At 45.8% G+C, this 12,147-nt stretch overlaps 1 protein-coding gene across 21 annotated transcripts in view; it reads left to right on the top strand.

The window, feature by feature from the left end:
• PPP1R9A (protein phosphatase 1 regulatory subunit 9A) overlaps positions 1–12,147 on the top strand; it is a 266,633-nt gene that overhangs the window by 147,341 nt on the left and 107,145 nt on the right. For all 21 annotated transcript variants that reach the window (XM_053266026.1, XM_053266021.1, XM_053266022.1 and 18 more), the window contains one exon: positions 3,118–3,250. In XM_053266026.1, coding sequence (XP_053122001.1) covers positions 3,118–3,250 — 133 coding nt within the window. The remainder of the gene's footprint in view (positions 1–3,117; positions 3,251–12,147) is intronic.

Below are 12,147 nucleotides of genomic sequence, written 5' to 3'. Positions count from 1 at the left end.
TTAGACAGGCACTTCTGTTTAGTTTTCCAAGTACATCTCCACATAGTATTTGGGTATTTCATGAGCCCCCACATACTGAAATTTGTAGTTTTCCAGCATTTTTTGGTCTGGCTAAGTCCACTGCTAAAATTTTTTTGAAATATTAAAAGATTAACGAGCTTGACTTGTATTTTTCAGCTGATATTATTGTAAAGTTATCTGAAAGATGGGTGTCAGATGCTTGGACAGGGGGCGCAATTTCAGTGTTTGCCCTAGGCGCTATTTTCCCTAGATACACCTCTGCAATCAGTGCATGCCTCCTGCTGGAAACCCTCTTCTTCAGTCCAACTGTGTTGCAGAGCTATTCACTATCCTTGTTGCACAAGCACAACATTTGCACAGGTGGGACTAGAGCACAAGAGATTGAGCTTACTTGCACACTTATAGCTACGTGACCTTCTTGCATGTTCACATCTTTGTTTGTTGCACTAGATTAGCATTAGTCTGGATGTCAGACATTTTCTTTCTATTTTACAGGAACAAATCAGCAACAGAATACTGTAAATATTCTGTATTAACAACTTTAAAAGAAAATCCTGGGTAGAGAAATACAGATTGGCCCAAGCATGCTGGTCTGAAATCCCAAAATAAATTTATATTCCGACGCAAAAGGCCAAAGAGTTCTTTCCAGTAACAGTGCCCAGTTAAATTAACTTAGCAATGATCTTAACACAGTTTGTGGAAGATGCACTTTTCATTCTGGGGTCATTAATAATATGACTGTGTTGAATACATCTTTTTTATTACCTCAAACAGCTCTTTGGGTGATGGCTCCTTTCTTTATGTTCTCTGCAGTCTTATTAGGCTTCCTTTGACAGTTTTGCTAGTACAAAGGGGATGATGAAGTCTGCCAAGGAAATGTGGGATAGCTTTAGCACCTCTCAGAAAGCATGTGAACTCCAGGCTCTGATCCAAAGTGATTATATGCTGTGTCATCATCTTACATTTAGTGATGCCCACAATCTGAATCCTCAGGTTTGATGCAGGGAGGTGTTTGTTACTTGAATAAAGCATTTGAGTCTACACAATAGAGTAAAATGGTTCGTTTGTTGTTTGTTAGGAGGGAATTTGATAGTACAAGTGTTCCCTTAAATGTTCCAGGAGAAATGTATGAGAAATAAGGGGAGGAATTATTTTGGCTTTGTTTTTCACAAAAAAATGTTTGATGTTTTTACCTATTTAACAAAAACTGATTATTGACCTTAATTTTCATCTTCTGAAGCTACAATCCTCTGCACACTTATTTATGCATAAGCCCTTCTGGTCTCTGTGAGAGATACTCAGTGGGTAGGCGAGCTGGTCTTGTGGTGAGCATGAATTGTCCTTTTGCTAAGCAGGGTCCACATGGTTTGCATTTGGATGGATGACTGTATGCAAGCACTGTCTGCTGTAAGATATTTCCCTTAGGGAATGTGGTAGAGCATCTGCTTGCATGCAGAAGATCCCAGGTTCACTCCCTAGCATCTCCAGAGATTCCTGCCTGAAATCTTGGAGAGCTGCTTCTAGTCAATGTTGATAGTCCTGAGCTAGATGGACCAATGTTCTGACTGGCAGAACATTGGTCCACCTAGTTCAGGATTGTCTACACTGACTGGCAGCAGCTCTCCAAGATTTCAGCCATTCCTGGCTTTAAGGGAGGTTTAGATAAATTCATGGAGGGCAGGTCTATCAATGGCTTCTAGTCTGAGGGCTATAGGCCACCTTTAGCCTCAGAGGCAAGATGTCTGTTGCAGGGGAGTAGCAGTAGGAGAGAGAGCATGCCCTTGGCTCTTGCCTGTGGGCTTCCCAGAGGCATTGGGGGGCCACAGTGTGAAGCAGGATGCTGGACTGGATGGGCCTTGAGCCTTATCCAGCAGGGCCTTTCTTATGTTCTTCAGATTTGAGAGCGGAGGCATCATACAGTTTTTCACTGGTTTGGTCCAGGCTAATAACGAGGTTTCATTTCCAGGCCCAACTAAAAATGCTGGTGATGTGACCTATGACATGGTGGGCTCCACACTCCCGGAATAATGCCTATGTTTACATCCCCCCCCCACCCTTAGAAATCCCTTCATGGCACCATGTAAAAATGATGACTCTGCTCAACAGAGCCTTTTCATTGCTGGCCCTGTGACACTATGAATCTCCCTGTTACGGGAAGCTGAACTCTAATACCATATAGACTCTGAAATCTAATAGCCTTTAGAAAATGTTGCAAAACCTTCCAGTTTACTCAGGTCTTCAGTGGGGTTGTGCAATTTTGCTGCTATTGTGTTGTGACTTTGGTAAATGTTTTCTGTTGTTTTGATTTATTGTTATCATTTAGCTTTTGTGTGCAACTCTGAGCTGAGAAATTAAGTGGCATATAAATTTAATAAATAATTTGTATTAAAATGCTGTTTGTGTACTCAAAGTAAGAATTTATATGGGACTCCTTGGGCTTCAGCTTTCAGTAATATATTATGCTAGTTATTTATTCACATCTTTCATTTAATATGAGTAAATCATTGCTCTATTATTTGATAAAAAGCTGTAACTAATATTAGTCCAAAGCCAACCAGCATGTTGTCTCTCATTTTCTTTTCTTTATGAATTACTATGAATCTTTAACGTCAGGATAGTGCTCTTCTAAAGGTTTGAACTATAGTTTGTGTTTAATTATTAAAGGGAACAGAATGATAATCCTTCTAGAACATGTATTGCATTTAGAACAACGTAGGTCAGAAAGAAAAGCTGCTTTTTGCAGAAATATGCTGAATCCTTAAGAGGCAGCTGTATGCTATATATGATTTGTATTCCCCAGATGTGTGTGAGTGTGTGTGTATATCTTGTATTCCCCACTGAAGTTCAGTGTAACCCACACTCTGTAGAAATATATATGTACTGATGTGTTCATTGGCTATCTCTTTAAGAATCTAAATAGGGACTTGCTTGATCAGACCACAGGCCATTGTAGTCCAAAATCCTGTTTTTCCAGTGGCCAGCTATGGGAAGCCCATGAAGCATGGCATGAATGCCATAGCACTGCCGTAATTTAGCAGTGGACCTTAGCAGTAGGCATCTGGAGCTTAGTTGACAACTATTGTTATATCTTTCCAGGTTTTCAACACATACTCTAATGAAGACTATGATAGGAGAAATGATGATGTTGACCCAGTGGCTGCATCAGCTGAGTATGAGTTAGAAAAACGTGTGGAGAAATTGGAGCTTTTCCCAGTGGAACTTGAAAAAGGTACTCATTCTACATATGCTATTTGAAGAGTTTATAAAACCACACATGTGTGCACACGTGCGCACACACATATGCTGCTCAGGTGTATAATATAATTGTTGCACTTTCCTAGAAATTTAACGTGGAACCCCTATAATGCCTTGGCCCCTGAGGTGTTGATAAATCATTAGTGGTCCAATTTGTGGAAATAATACCTAGATTACTTCATTAGAAATTTTCCATTGTTGTGAGAAAATTAAGGTAGTACATTAATTCATGTGGGCTGCAATCCTGCACACAGTTAAGTGGCTTAAATGCCACAGGCTTCAAAGGGATCCAAGCAATCAAACTATTTGTATGATTGCAGCCAGTGGCCTGAATCCAAAGAGCTACTTTATGTGTGTTCAAAGGCTTGGGCATCCCCAGTAGGATTATTTACTTTTTCCTTTGAAGGGCAAAGCCCTCTTATATGTCATAAACTGATTTTGAAAACCCTCTCCCTTAGTTTCAAAAGAGGCTCAGTTGGAAAAAAGACTCCCATGCAAAAATGAGGGAGCGCTGTTAAAGAAACCCAAGTTCAGAGTCCCCTTGGGTATGTATATCCAGCTGTGTTGTTATTTTGGATTCAGATCATGATCTTTAATGCATTTCTGTTCCAGTCTCCTTATGGATAATAACTATTTTTCCTCCATCATTACTTTAGTTATAGTTGCTACCAGACCTCCCTGTACACATAGGGCTTGTAACTAGAAGCTATTGCAGAAGAAGCAACATAGGCCTCTTTTGCCTTCTGAAGCTAATCATGGGTAAACCCATTATCTGAGTTTGCTTTGTAAGCATGGCCATAGAGAACACATACGTTTATTTAATTAGTTCTTTAGTTAAAATATTTATATTCTGCCTTTTCAAAAACATAGAAGGTGACTTACAACAATGGGCAGCTTCACACAACACAGCAGCAAGTAAGTAGGAGAAAACTGCCTGTTCCCTTTGAGCCTGCACTCCCGGTACTTCCGCCTCTTCCATGTATTACAGACCCACCAACACTGGGTGGAGAATGTCAGGTTGCCTCCACTGCCTGACATTTGCCCAACATTCATAACCAACTTCTGAAGTTGGGTGGAGAAAGTCAGATGATAGAGGGGATCTGACACTGACAGGTTTGTATGATACAGAAGAGACTCAAAAGCTAGGGGTGCTTGCTTGCCAGGAACCAGCAGATTTGAATTGTGATCCGTTGCAATCATAAGAGTGGCTTCTGTACCTGTGTGGGACCATTAGGGCAGAATTGACTAGCTCCTTGAAGCACTTAGCCCCACCCCCCGCATGTGGTACACTTCCTCATTTTGGGCGGGCTAGCATTTTCTCCTCAGTTCCTTTCTGGCCGCCATTGTGTCAGCCCCTCAGACAGTGATCTCCTCGGACTGGAACAGTTTTCTGTGGAAAAAAGAAAAGAGTTGGATAGATTTTTAACGTTTTATGGTTCAGACTGGACCAGACTATTCTTATTCTTAGTACTTTAAAACTTACGGATGGACAATTTCATCAGTTACAACCTTGGCCTGGACTTGGGACGAACTTCATGATACTTGAGTATTTTTCTTTTTATTTCTTTATTGCGCTATGGATAAGAAGAAAACCTTTAAGCACTGTGTCCGCTGAACGCAAAACCCCCTTCAGTGGACAATCATTATTTGTGTCTACTTTGGGGGAGGAACACAACTCCTCCACCTATAAAATTTGCTTAACCTTCTCTCATCAAATAAGAAAGAACAGAGCCCCATGCTTAGGGCTGCCCTTTACTGTGATGCGCTCCACCCTAGCACTCCAATGCCCAGGTCTCCGTTGGATGAGCCCATACCCTCGACATCGGGTATGGTGTCGAAGTCGACATGGGTCACAGTGTCGAAGTTGACATCGAGCACAGCATTGAAGCCGAAATTGAGGCCTGCCACCGAGCAGTCTAAATCCTCAACTCGAGCCCCCTCAGCAGCCACCACTGAAACATTTAGTGTCACAACCGCCTAGAGACGGAAGTTTGGGGCGGTATACAAATTTGATAAATAAAATTAAAAAAAAAATAGAGTGCCAAAGCCGGCTTTGGGCTTTGGGCACTTCTCATTGAAAGCAATACAAGTCTCAGCATTGGGGCTCCAATACCATGGAGGTACCCGACATAAGAAACATTAAGAGAAGGGTGCATGTACTGCCACTGAGAAGGCTTCCATTGCATCCCGCGGAATGCCTTCCCCGATGAGGCTTCAGTCGGTGTCAGTGACGCCTCATTCACGCCCTGCAACTCCAGAGGTTGTAGCCCTGGATTGTCCACCAACTTTGACTCAACGTTGAACTTCGGCATCCACTTCGATACCAAGGATGATACCGGCCACTTCATCTAGCATCCTGAGCACTCTCTCACTGGCTACAAAGCCGCAAGAATCCCTATCTCTGGCTACTCATTCAGCGCCACAGGTTTTGCTTCTTTCACCGGTAACCTTCACCATCAATGTTGATGAAGATGATGACATGGAGGCCAGTTTAGGGCCCGGCAACGCCCAGCGCCTTCTGAACTTGTTGGACTCTTAACAAAAGCACACCATCGAGCTCAATGTTTTACAGCTTTCTGGGCTATCAACACCGAGGAGGAAGAGATGTTCTTCTCTATATCGAAGACGCTGGGCGCTTCTGCTTTCTCAGCCTTTCAGCCCTTCCATTCCGTGGCAAGCCCTCTTTCAACACTGCAGCCCTCTAGTCCACATGCCTAGCGGGCCGCAAAAGATTATGCTGCCTCACAGGGTTTGGTGTGTGAGGGTGGCTGGGGAGATGCATCTCAAGCACACCTACGCTTCCCTGGACTTCCGTCAGACTATCAAGACTACAAGCTTTGTGAGGCTCTGTGTCAACTGTTGACATCAGTGATTCCCATAGCTACCCAACTCACTCCCCCTCCTAATTTACCTGCCCTGGTTGCGGTGTTAGTCTTGTCACTCAGAGGCTGCCGTTGCCCCTTCTGTGGCTTCAATATCTACACAAATTACCCCTCCAATACCAGAGGATGTTAGGGTACCAAAGCATCCTGTCTTCCTTTCTTGCATCTCCACTCAAACTGTGGAGGTGCCTCAACCTCAGCCTCAAAAGAGCCAGCCTACTCAAACTGTAGTCCTTGACACTACATCATCCACCACTCAAACAGTGCCCAAGAAGAAGGTCCCTGCTCCCTCTGAACCACAGACCGTAGTGCTCATGGAGGATTATGACTCGGATTCATCTACTACTTCTACCTCAGGTACATCTGAACACCCTGATGAACCCCCTCTTAAGGTGGTGCCATCTGACAATACTTCTCCGAATGAAGAAATGCATCCTTATCATTGCCAGATCTCCAAAATGGCTTTGACACTTGGCTTGGAGTTGAAGAAACAAATTCAAGATGTAGAGGATCCTGTCCACTAGTTCTTCAGTTCCACCTCCTCCACCTCCACATGCTGCCAGTTTCATCCGAGGTGGCTAAGTCTGCATGGCAAACACTACAAACCTCTGCTCCGACCTCCAAGTGTTTGGAGAATTTATACAGAATCCAAGAAGAGGAAGATGATTTCCTGTTAAAGTACACACACATCCAATTCATTTCTTCCGGATTGTGTATTCTTCTCCAAATCTGGCAGGCAACACACCATGCCAGGGGACAAAGAGGCGCACAAACAACAGGAGAGAATTCCGCAAGCCATACCAGCACTTTGGAAGGAAGCCCTTCAATCAAAAATCTAGGAACCCACAAGGTCAACACCCTAAACCTGTTGATTCTAACAAGCAGCACCTTTGATCGCGAGGTCATTCCACTGATTCAATTCATCCAGAAGTCACGACCACCGACTTCTCACCAACTTACCTTCATAGCTGCCCCCAACATCAGGCTGGCAAGTCATAACTTCGCATGATGCAACATAACACCAGACTGTTGGGTCCTTCGTATAGTCCAGACAGGCTATGCCATAGAGTTCAAGACCCTGCTGGCATTCAACGGGATCAAATACACACCTGCATCCCCACTGCTATTGGAAGAAGTTCAGACTCTCTTGGACAAAGGGGCGATATCGCCTGTTCAGTGGGGAAGGCAGATCAGTGGACAGAGCAGTGGCGGGGTTTTTATTCTCACTACTTCCACATCCCCAAGTGAGATAGGGGACTGCGGCTAGTCATGGACCTATGATAACTGAACCTTCACGTGAACATATGCAAGTTTCACATGGTGACTTTGCAGAGCATCCTTCTTCTTCTCCATGGGGAGGAATGGTTCACAATGTTGGATCTCTTAGACATTGGAATCAGAACAATCACAGACAGTACTTAGGTTCATGGTGGGATGCCATTTCTACCAGTACAATGTCCTGCCCTTTGGACTGGTGATGGCACCCTGTATATTTACAAAGTGCATGGCCGTGATCCTAGCACACCTCCGGATACAGGGACTGGTAATCTTCACCTGTCTTGACGACCGGCTCCTGGCAGGAAGGATAAAAGATCAGTTAGCTTCGCAGGTCTGACAGTCCTGAATCTCCTTGAGGACTTAGGTATCCAGGTCAACTGATCGAAGTCCAAGCTCCAGCCAGTGAAGCACATAGACTACATAGGAGCCATCAGCCAGCGTGGTGTAGTGGTTAGAGTGCTGGACTAGGACCGGGGAGACCCGAGTTCAAATCCCCATTCAGCCATAAAACTAGCTGGGTGACTCTGGGCCAGTCACTTCTCTCTCATCCTAACCTACTTCACAGGGTGGTTGTGAAAGAGAAACTCAAGTATGTAGTATACCGCTCTGGGCTCCTTGGAGGAAGAGCGGGATATAAATGTAAAAATAATAATAATAATCCTCTATGCAGAGGCACAGCGGGCTTTTCTGTCTGAGGAGCACTTCTTGCACATCAAGACCCTGATAACTACCTTTGTAGCGCAACCAAGACAGAAGGCATACAAGATACAGAAATGCTGGGCCTCATGGCATCATGCAACTCAACCATGCACTACACCAAACTACAAATCAGAAGGCTTCAACTTCGGTTTCTGTCAGTATTCCGACCAAATGTGGACAGCTTTCAGATGCTGTTGATAGTTCCTTGCCCAATCTTGGTTTCACTCCAATGATGGGTAAAGGAAATCAACTTGCTGTCAGGCGTCACCTTCTGAGTTCCTCAACCATCCTCCTGGGTCACAACAGATGCTTTCCTGAGAGGCTGGGCAGAGCCCATTGCGTGGATCTTCACACACAGTGTCTGTAGTCCCTGAATCAGCGCCAAATGCACATAAACCTTTTAGAACTCTTGGCAGTGTTCCAGGCACTCAAATTCTTCCAGCCATCTTTGATGGGCAAGGTGGTCCAAGTCAGCTTCGCTTATCTAAATGTTCAGGGAGGGACAGTCTCCTGTTCCCTTTGTATGCTGAGCCTACAAATTTGAAATTGGGCCATAGCGTGACAGATGACCTTGACTGTGATCCATATAAAAGGAGTGGGAAACATTTTAGCGGATTGTCTCAGCAGGTCACAGATATATCAGCAGCAACACAAATGGGAGATCAATTGGCAATACCTCCAGCCATTGTTCAGGACTGGGGGGACTCCAGAAGTTGACTTCTTAGTGACATCAATGAACAAAAAGTGCTCCCAGTATTGCTCAAGGGCCAGAATCAGGCACAACTCCAAGGGGGATGCCTTCCAATTCAATTGGGGTCGAAAGTTCCTCCTTACCCTCTGTTGAACAGAGTTCTGGCAAAAATCCTGCAGGAGTCTGCAAGTTGTATATTGATTGCTCCATGGTGACCCCAACAGCCATGGTTTCAACAGGCACTCAGACTGTCAAAGGGTCTCCACAGATGTCTGCCTCATCACAAAGATCTTCTAACGCAAGAGGATAGAAGGCTTCATCATCCCAATCTGAGAACTCTCAACTTGACTGCTCAACTTTAGGATAGGCTCCTAAACAATATCCTCCTCAACGACTGTAAAAAATCCTCTCACGTCAATTACAACAGCAAGTGGAAGTGATTTCTGCTGTATGCACAAAGGCACAGTTTTCACCCTTACTCTGCTACTTCTTACCAGATTCTGCTATACCTTATGAACTTGAAACAGCAGAAGCTGGGCAGTGTTTCTGTCAAAGTCCATCTGGCCACTATTTTTGCTCATCATCCCGGATAGAATGGAAAGACAGTTTTCTCTCATCCAGACTCAAAAAGATTCTGAAAAAGTCTCAACAACCTTTACCCACTTGTTCGATGGCCTACTGAGCAATGTAGCCTATCCCTTGTTCTATCTATTCTAATAGAGCCTCCTTTTGAGCCCATGGCGACGGCCCTTCCTAAACTTATGACACTAAAAATGGCTTTTCTGTTAGCTATAACATCAGATTGGCGGGTCAGCGAACTAAATGCCTTTTGCATTGATGTCCCCTATACTAAATTTCATGAGGACAGAGTAGTGCTTCACTTGGACCCAGAGTTTAGACCTAAAGTGGTTACTGACTTCCATATCAACAGTGGCACTGTTTTACCTACCTTTCTCCAGAATCCAACGACAGCCCTGGAGCGTTCCTTACATTTCCGATCCCAATAAACAGGTTGCTCACCTGTAACTTTTGATCTGGAAGTGATCCATTGCAGTAATTAGACCCTCCCGCTGGCCCCACTGCAGTTTGCGAAGTGACGATACTTAGGTTCATAGAACATGGAGTGCTACTTACCTTTTTGAACTGTGATCTAATTCCATACAAGGGTAGAATCCAAATGTGGGTCCTTCAGGAACTGAGGAAAAACGCTAGCCCACCCAAACTGAAGAAGTGCGCCACGTGCAGGGGGCAGGGCTAAGTGCTTCGAGGACCTAGTCAATTCTGCCCAAATGGTCCCACGCAGGTGCAGAACCCAGTCTTATGACTACAACGGATCACTTCCAGATCAAATGTTACAGGTGAGCAACCTGTTTCCCCCCCTCCTATTTACTTGCCACTGTGTTGTGTGAAGCCACCCAATATAAAACAAATAAAAACGAATAAAATCTTTTTTTTAAAATCCAAAATAAAAGAGCAGACAGCACGCACTAAGGTGACCCAAAATGAATAAATTAATACAAACTAGTTGACATGGCGCAGAGCATCTGCGCCCCAGTTCTCCCTATCTTCCCTCCCCCATCTTCATTTCGTGCTCCCCCCTTCAGCCCCAGTTTGTGCTCCCTTCTCTTCAGCCACATTTCATACTCCCTGGGCGGCCAGGCCGCCACTTCTCCTCCCCAGCTGCTCGGCTGTTCTCCTGGCCAGCAGTTTCTTTCTGCCCGTCCTCGTCTCTAATCGGTAGCTTGCTTGTGAACTCTTGGGAGAGCTGTGACACATGGGATTAGCAACAGGTACGTTTAGGAGAACTATATCTCTATATATTTAATTCTCTTAGGCGTACCCAACGCTAATCCCATGTGTGGCAGCTCTTGCAAGAGCTATCAGTTATCAATGGGGGACTGAATGGGGGGGGGGAGAAGCAGCGGTCTGGTGAATGGCCGGCTGCCGGGGAAGGCGGGGAGAAGACGGGCGGCTGGCTGGAGCGGCCACAACCAGTGAGCAGGCCCGGCAGGCAGGCGGCCACGACAGGTGGGCGGCCAGCTGGCCAACCGTAGCAACCACGAATGGCAGGTGGGTCTGGCAGGCAGACAGCTACAACTGGCGGGCAGGCAGCCACAGTGGCTGAGACTGGCGGGGAAGAAGAAAAAGGCAGCTGCGGCGGGGGGAGAAGAGGGGTGGCAAACAAAAAAAGTGGTAGCGGGAGGGAGGACTAGGGGCGCAGATCCTCTGTGCTGGATCAGCTAGTATAGATTAAAACAGATAGGTTTTCACCTGTTGGTGGAAGTAGGGGGGAGCTAGACAAGCTTCCTGAGTCAGGAAGTTCATAACCTGGGAACCTCTAGGGGAATCTCCTCCCTGCCAAACATGCCACTGACAAAAGCAGAATATACAGGAGGTCCTCCCCAGATGACCATAGAGCTTAGGCAAGCTCATATGGGGGAGATGGTCCTTCAGGTACTCTGGACTGAAGTCATTTCTTTAAAGATAATAACCAATACTTACAATTGGGCCTGGAAATAAAGCAGAGGCCAGTGCGGCTGATGCAGGACTGATGTGAGATAGGGATGTGCACGGAACTGACTGGCCCGGTTCTGTTCGAGGCCAGACCAGCCTCAAACCCAACCGGGCCAGTTTGGTCCGGCACCCCTTCTAACCTCCCCCCCCCCCCGGTTCGGTTTGGGGGATTCGCAATAGTTAATTTTTTTTTTTAATTAACCTTGTACTCCCCTCATGGGAGTTCCTGTAGGTGGTGGTGGTGGTGGGCCGCAGAGGTTCCCCCTCCCCCTGCTGGCCTTCTAAATCACCCCCTCACCCGGTTCAGGTGCTCTTTGGCCAGTTTTCGGCCCTCACCCAGTGGCCATGTTGGGGGCTGGGTGCCTGCACACATGGCCTCTGCATGGCCATGCAGAGGCCATGTGTGCAGCCCCCCAGCCCCCAATATGGCCGCTGGGTGAAGGCCGAAAACCAGCCAAGGAGCCCCCGAACCAGGCGAGGGGGTGATTTAGAAGGCTGGCGGGGGGAGGCGGAACCTCTGCAGACCCCTGCTGCCTCCAGGAACTCCCCTGAGGGGAGTACAATTAATTTTTTTAAAAAATTAAAGTTTGCAAACCCCCCAATCTTCGGGAATGTGGGTCGGGGTCCGGACTGAACTGGGAGGGTTCATTTCGACCCCAAACTGTTGAACTGAACCGGTTCGACATCAAACTGGTTCGGGGTCAAACCAGTTCGCACATCCATAACGTGAGATGGTGGAATTTGCTGACACTTAAAAGTGTTTAGAGATTTGGGAGAACCATGTATAATGGTGTGTATCATTAAAGA

This window comes from Hemicordylus capensis, chromosome 6, assembly GCF_027244095.1.
Source record: "Hemicordylus capensis ecotype Gifberg chromosome 6, rHemCap1.1.pri, whole genome shotgun sequence".
In the NCBI taxonomy this organism is placed as follows: domain Eukaryota; kingdom Metazoa; phylum Chordata; class Lepidosauria; order Squamata; family Cordylidae; genus Hemicordylus; species Hemicordylus capensis.
The sequence above is the reverse complement of the archived record's forward strand: the minus strand, read 5'-3'. Positions and strand labels throughout refer to the sequence as shown.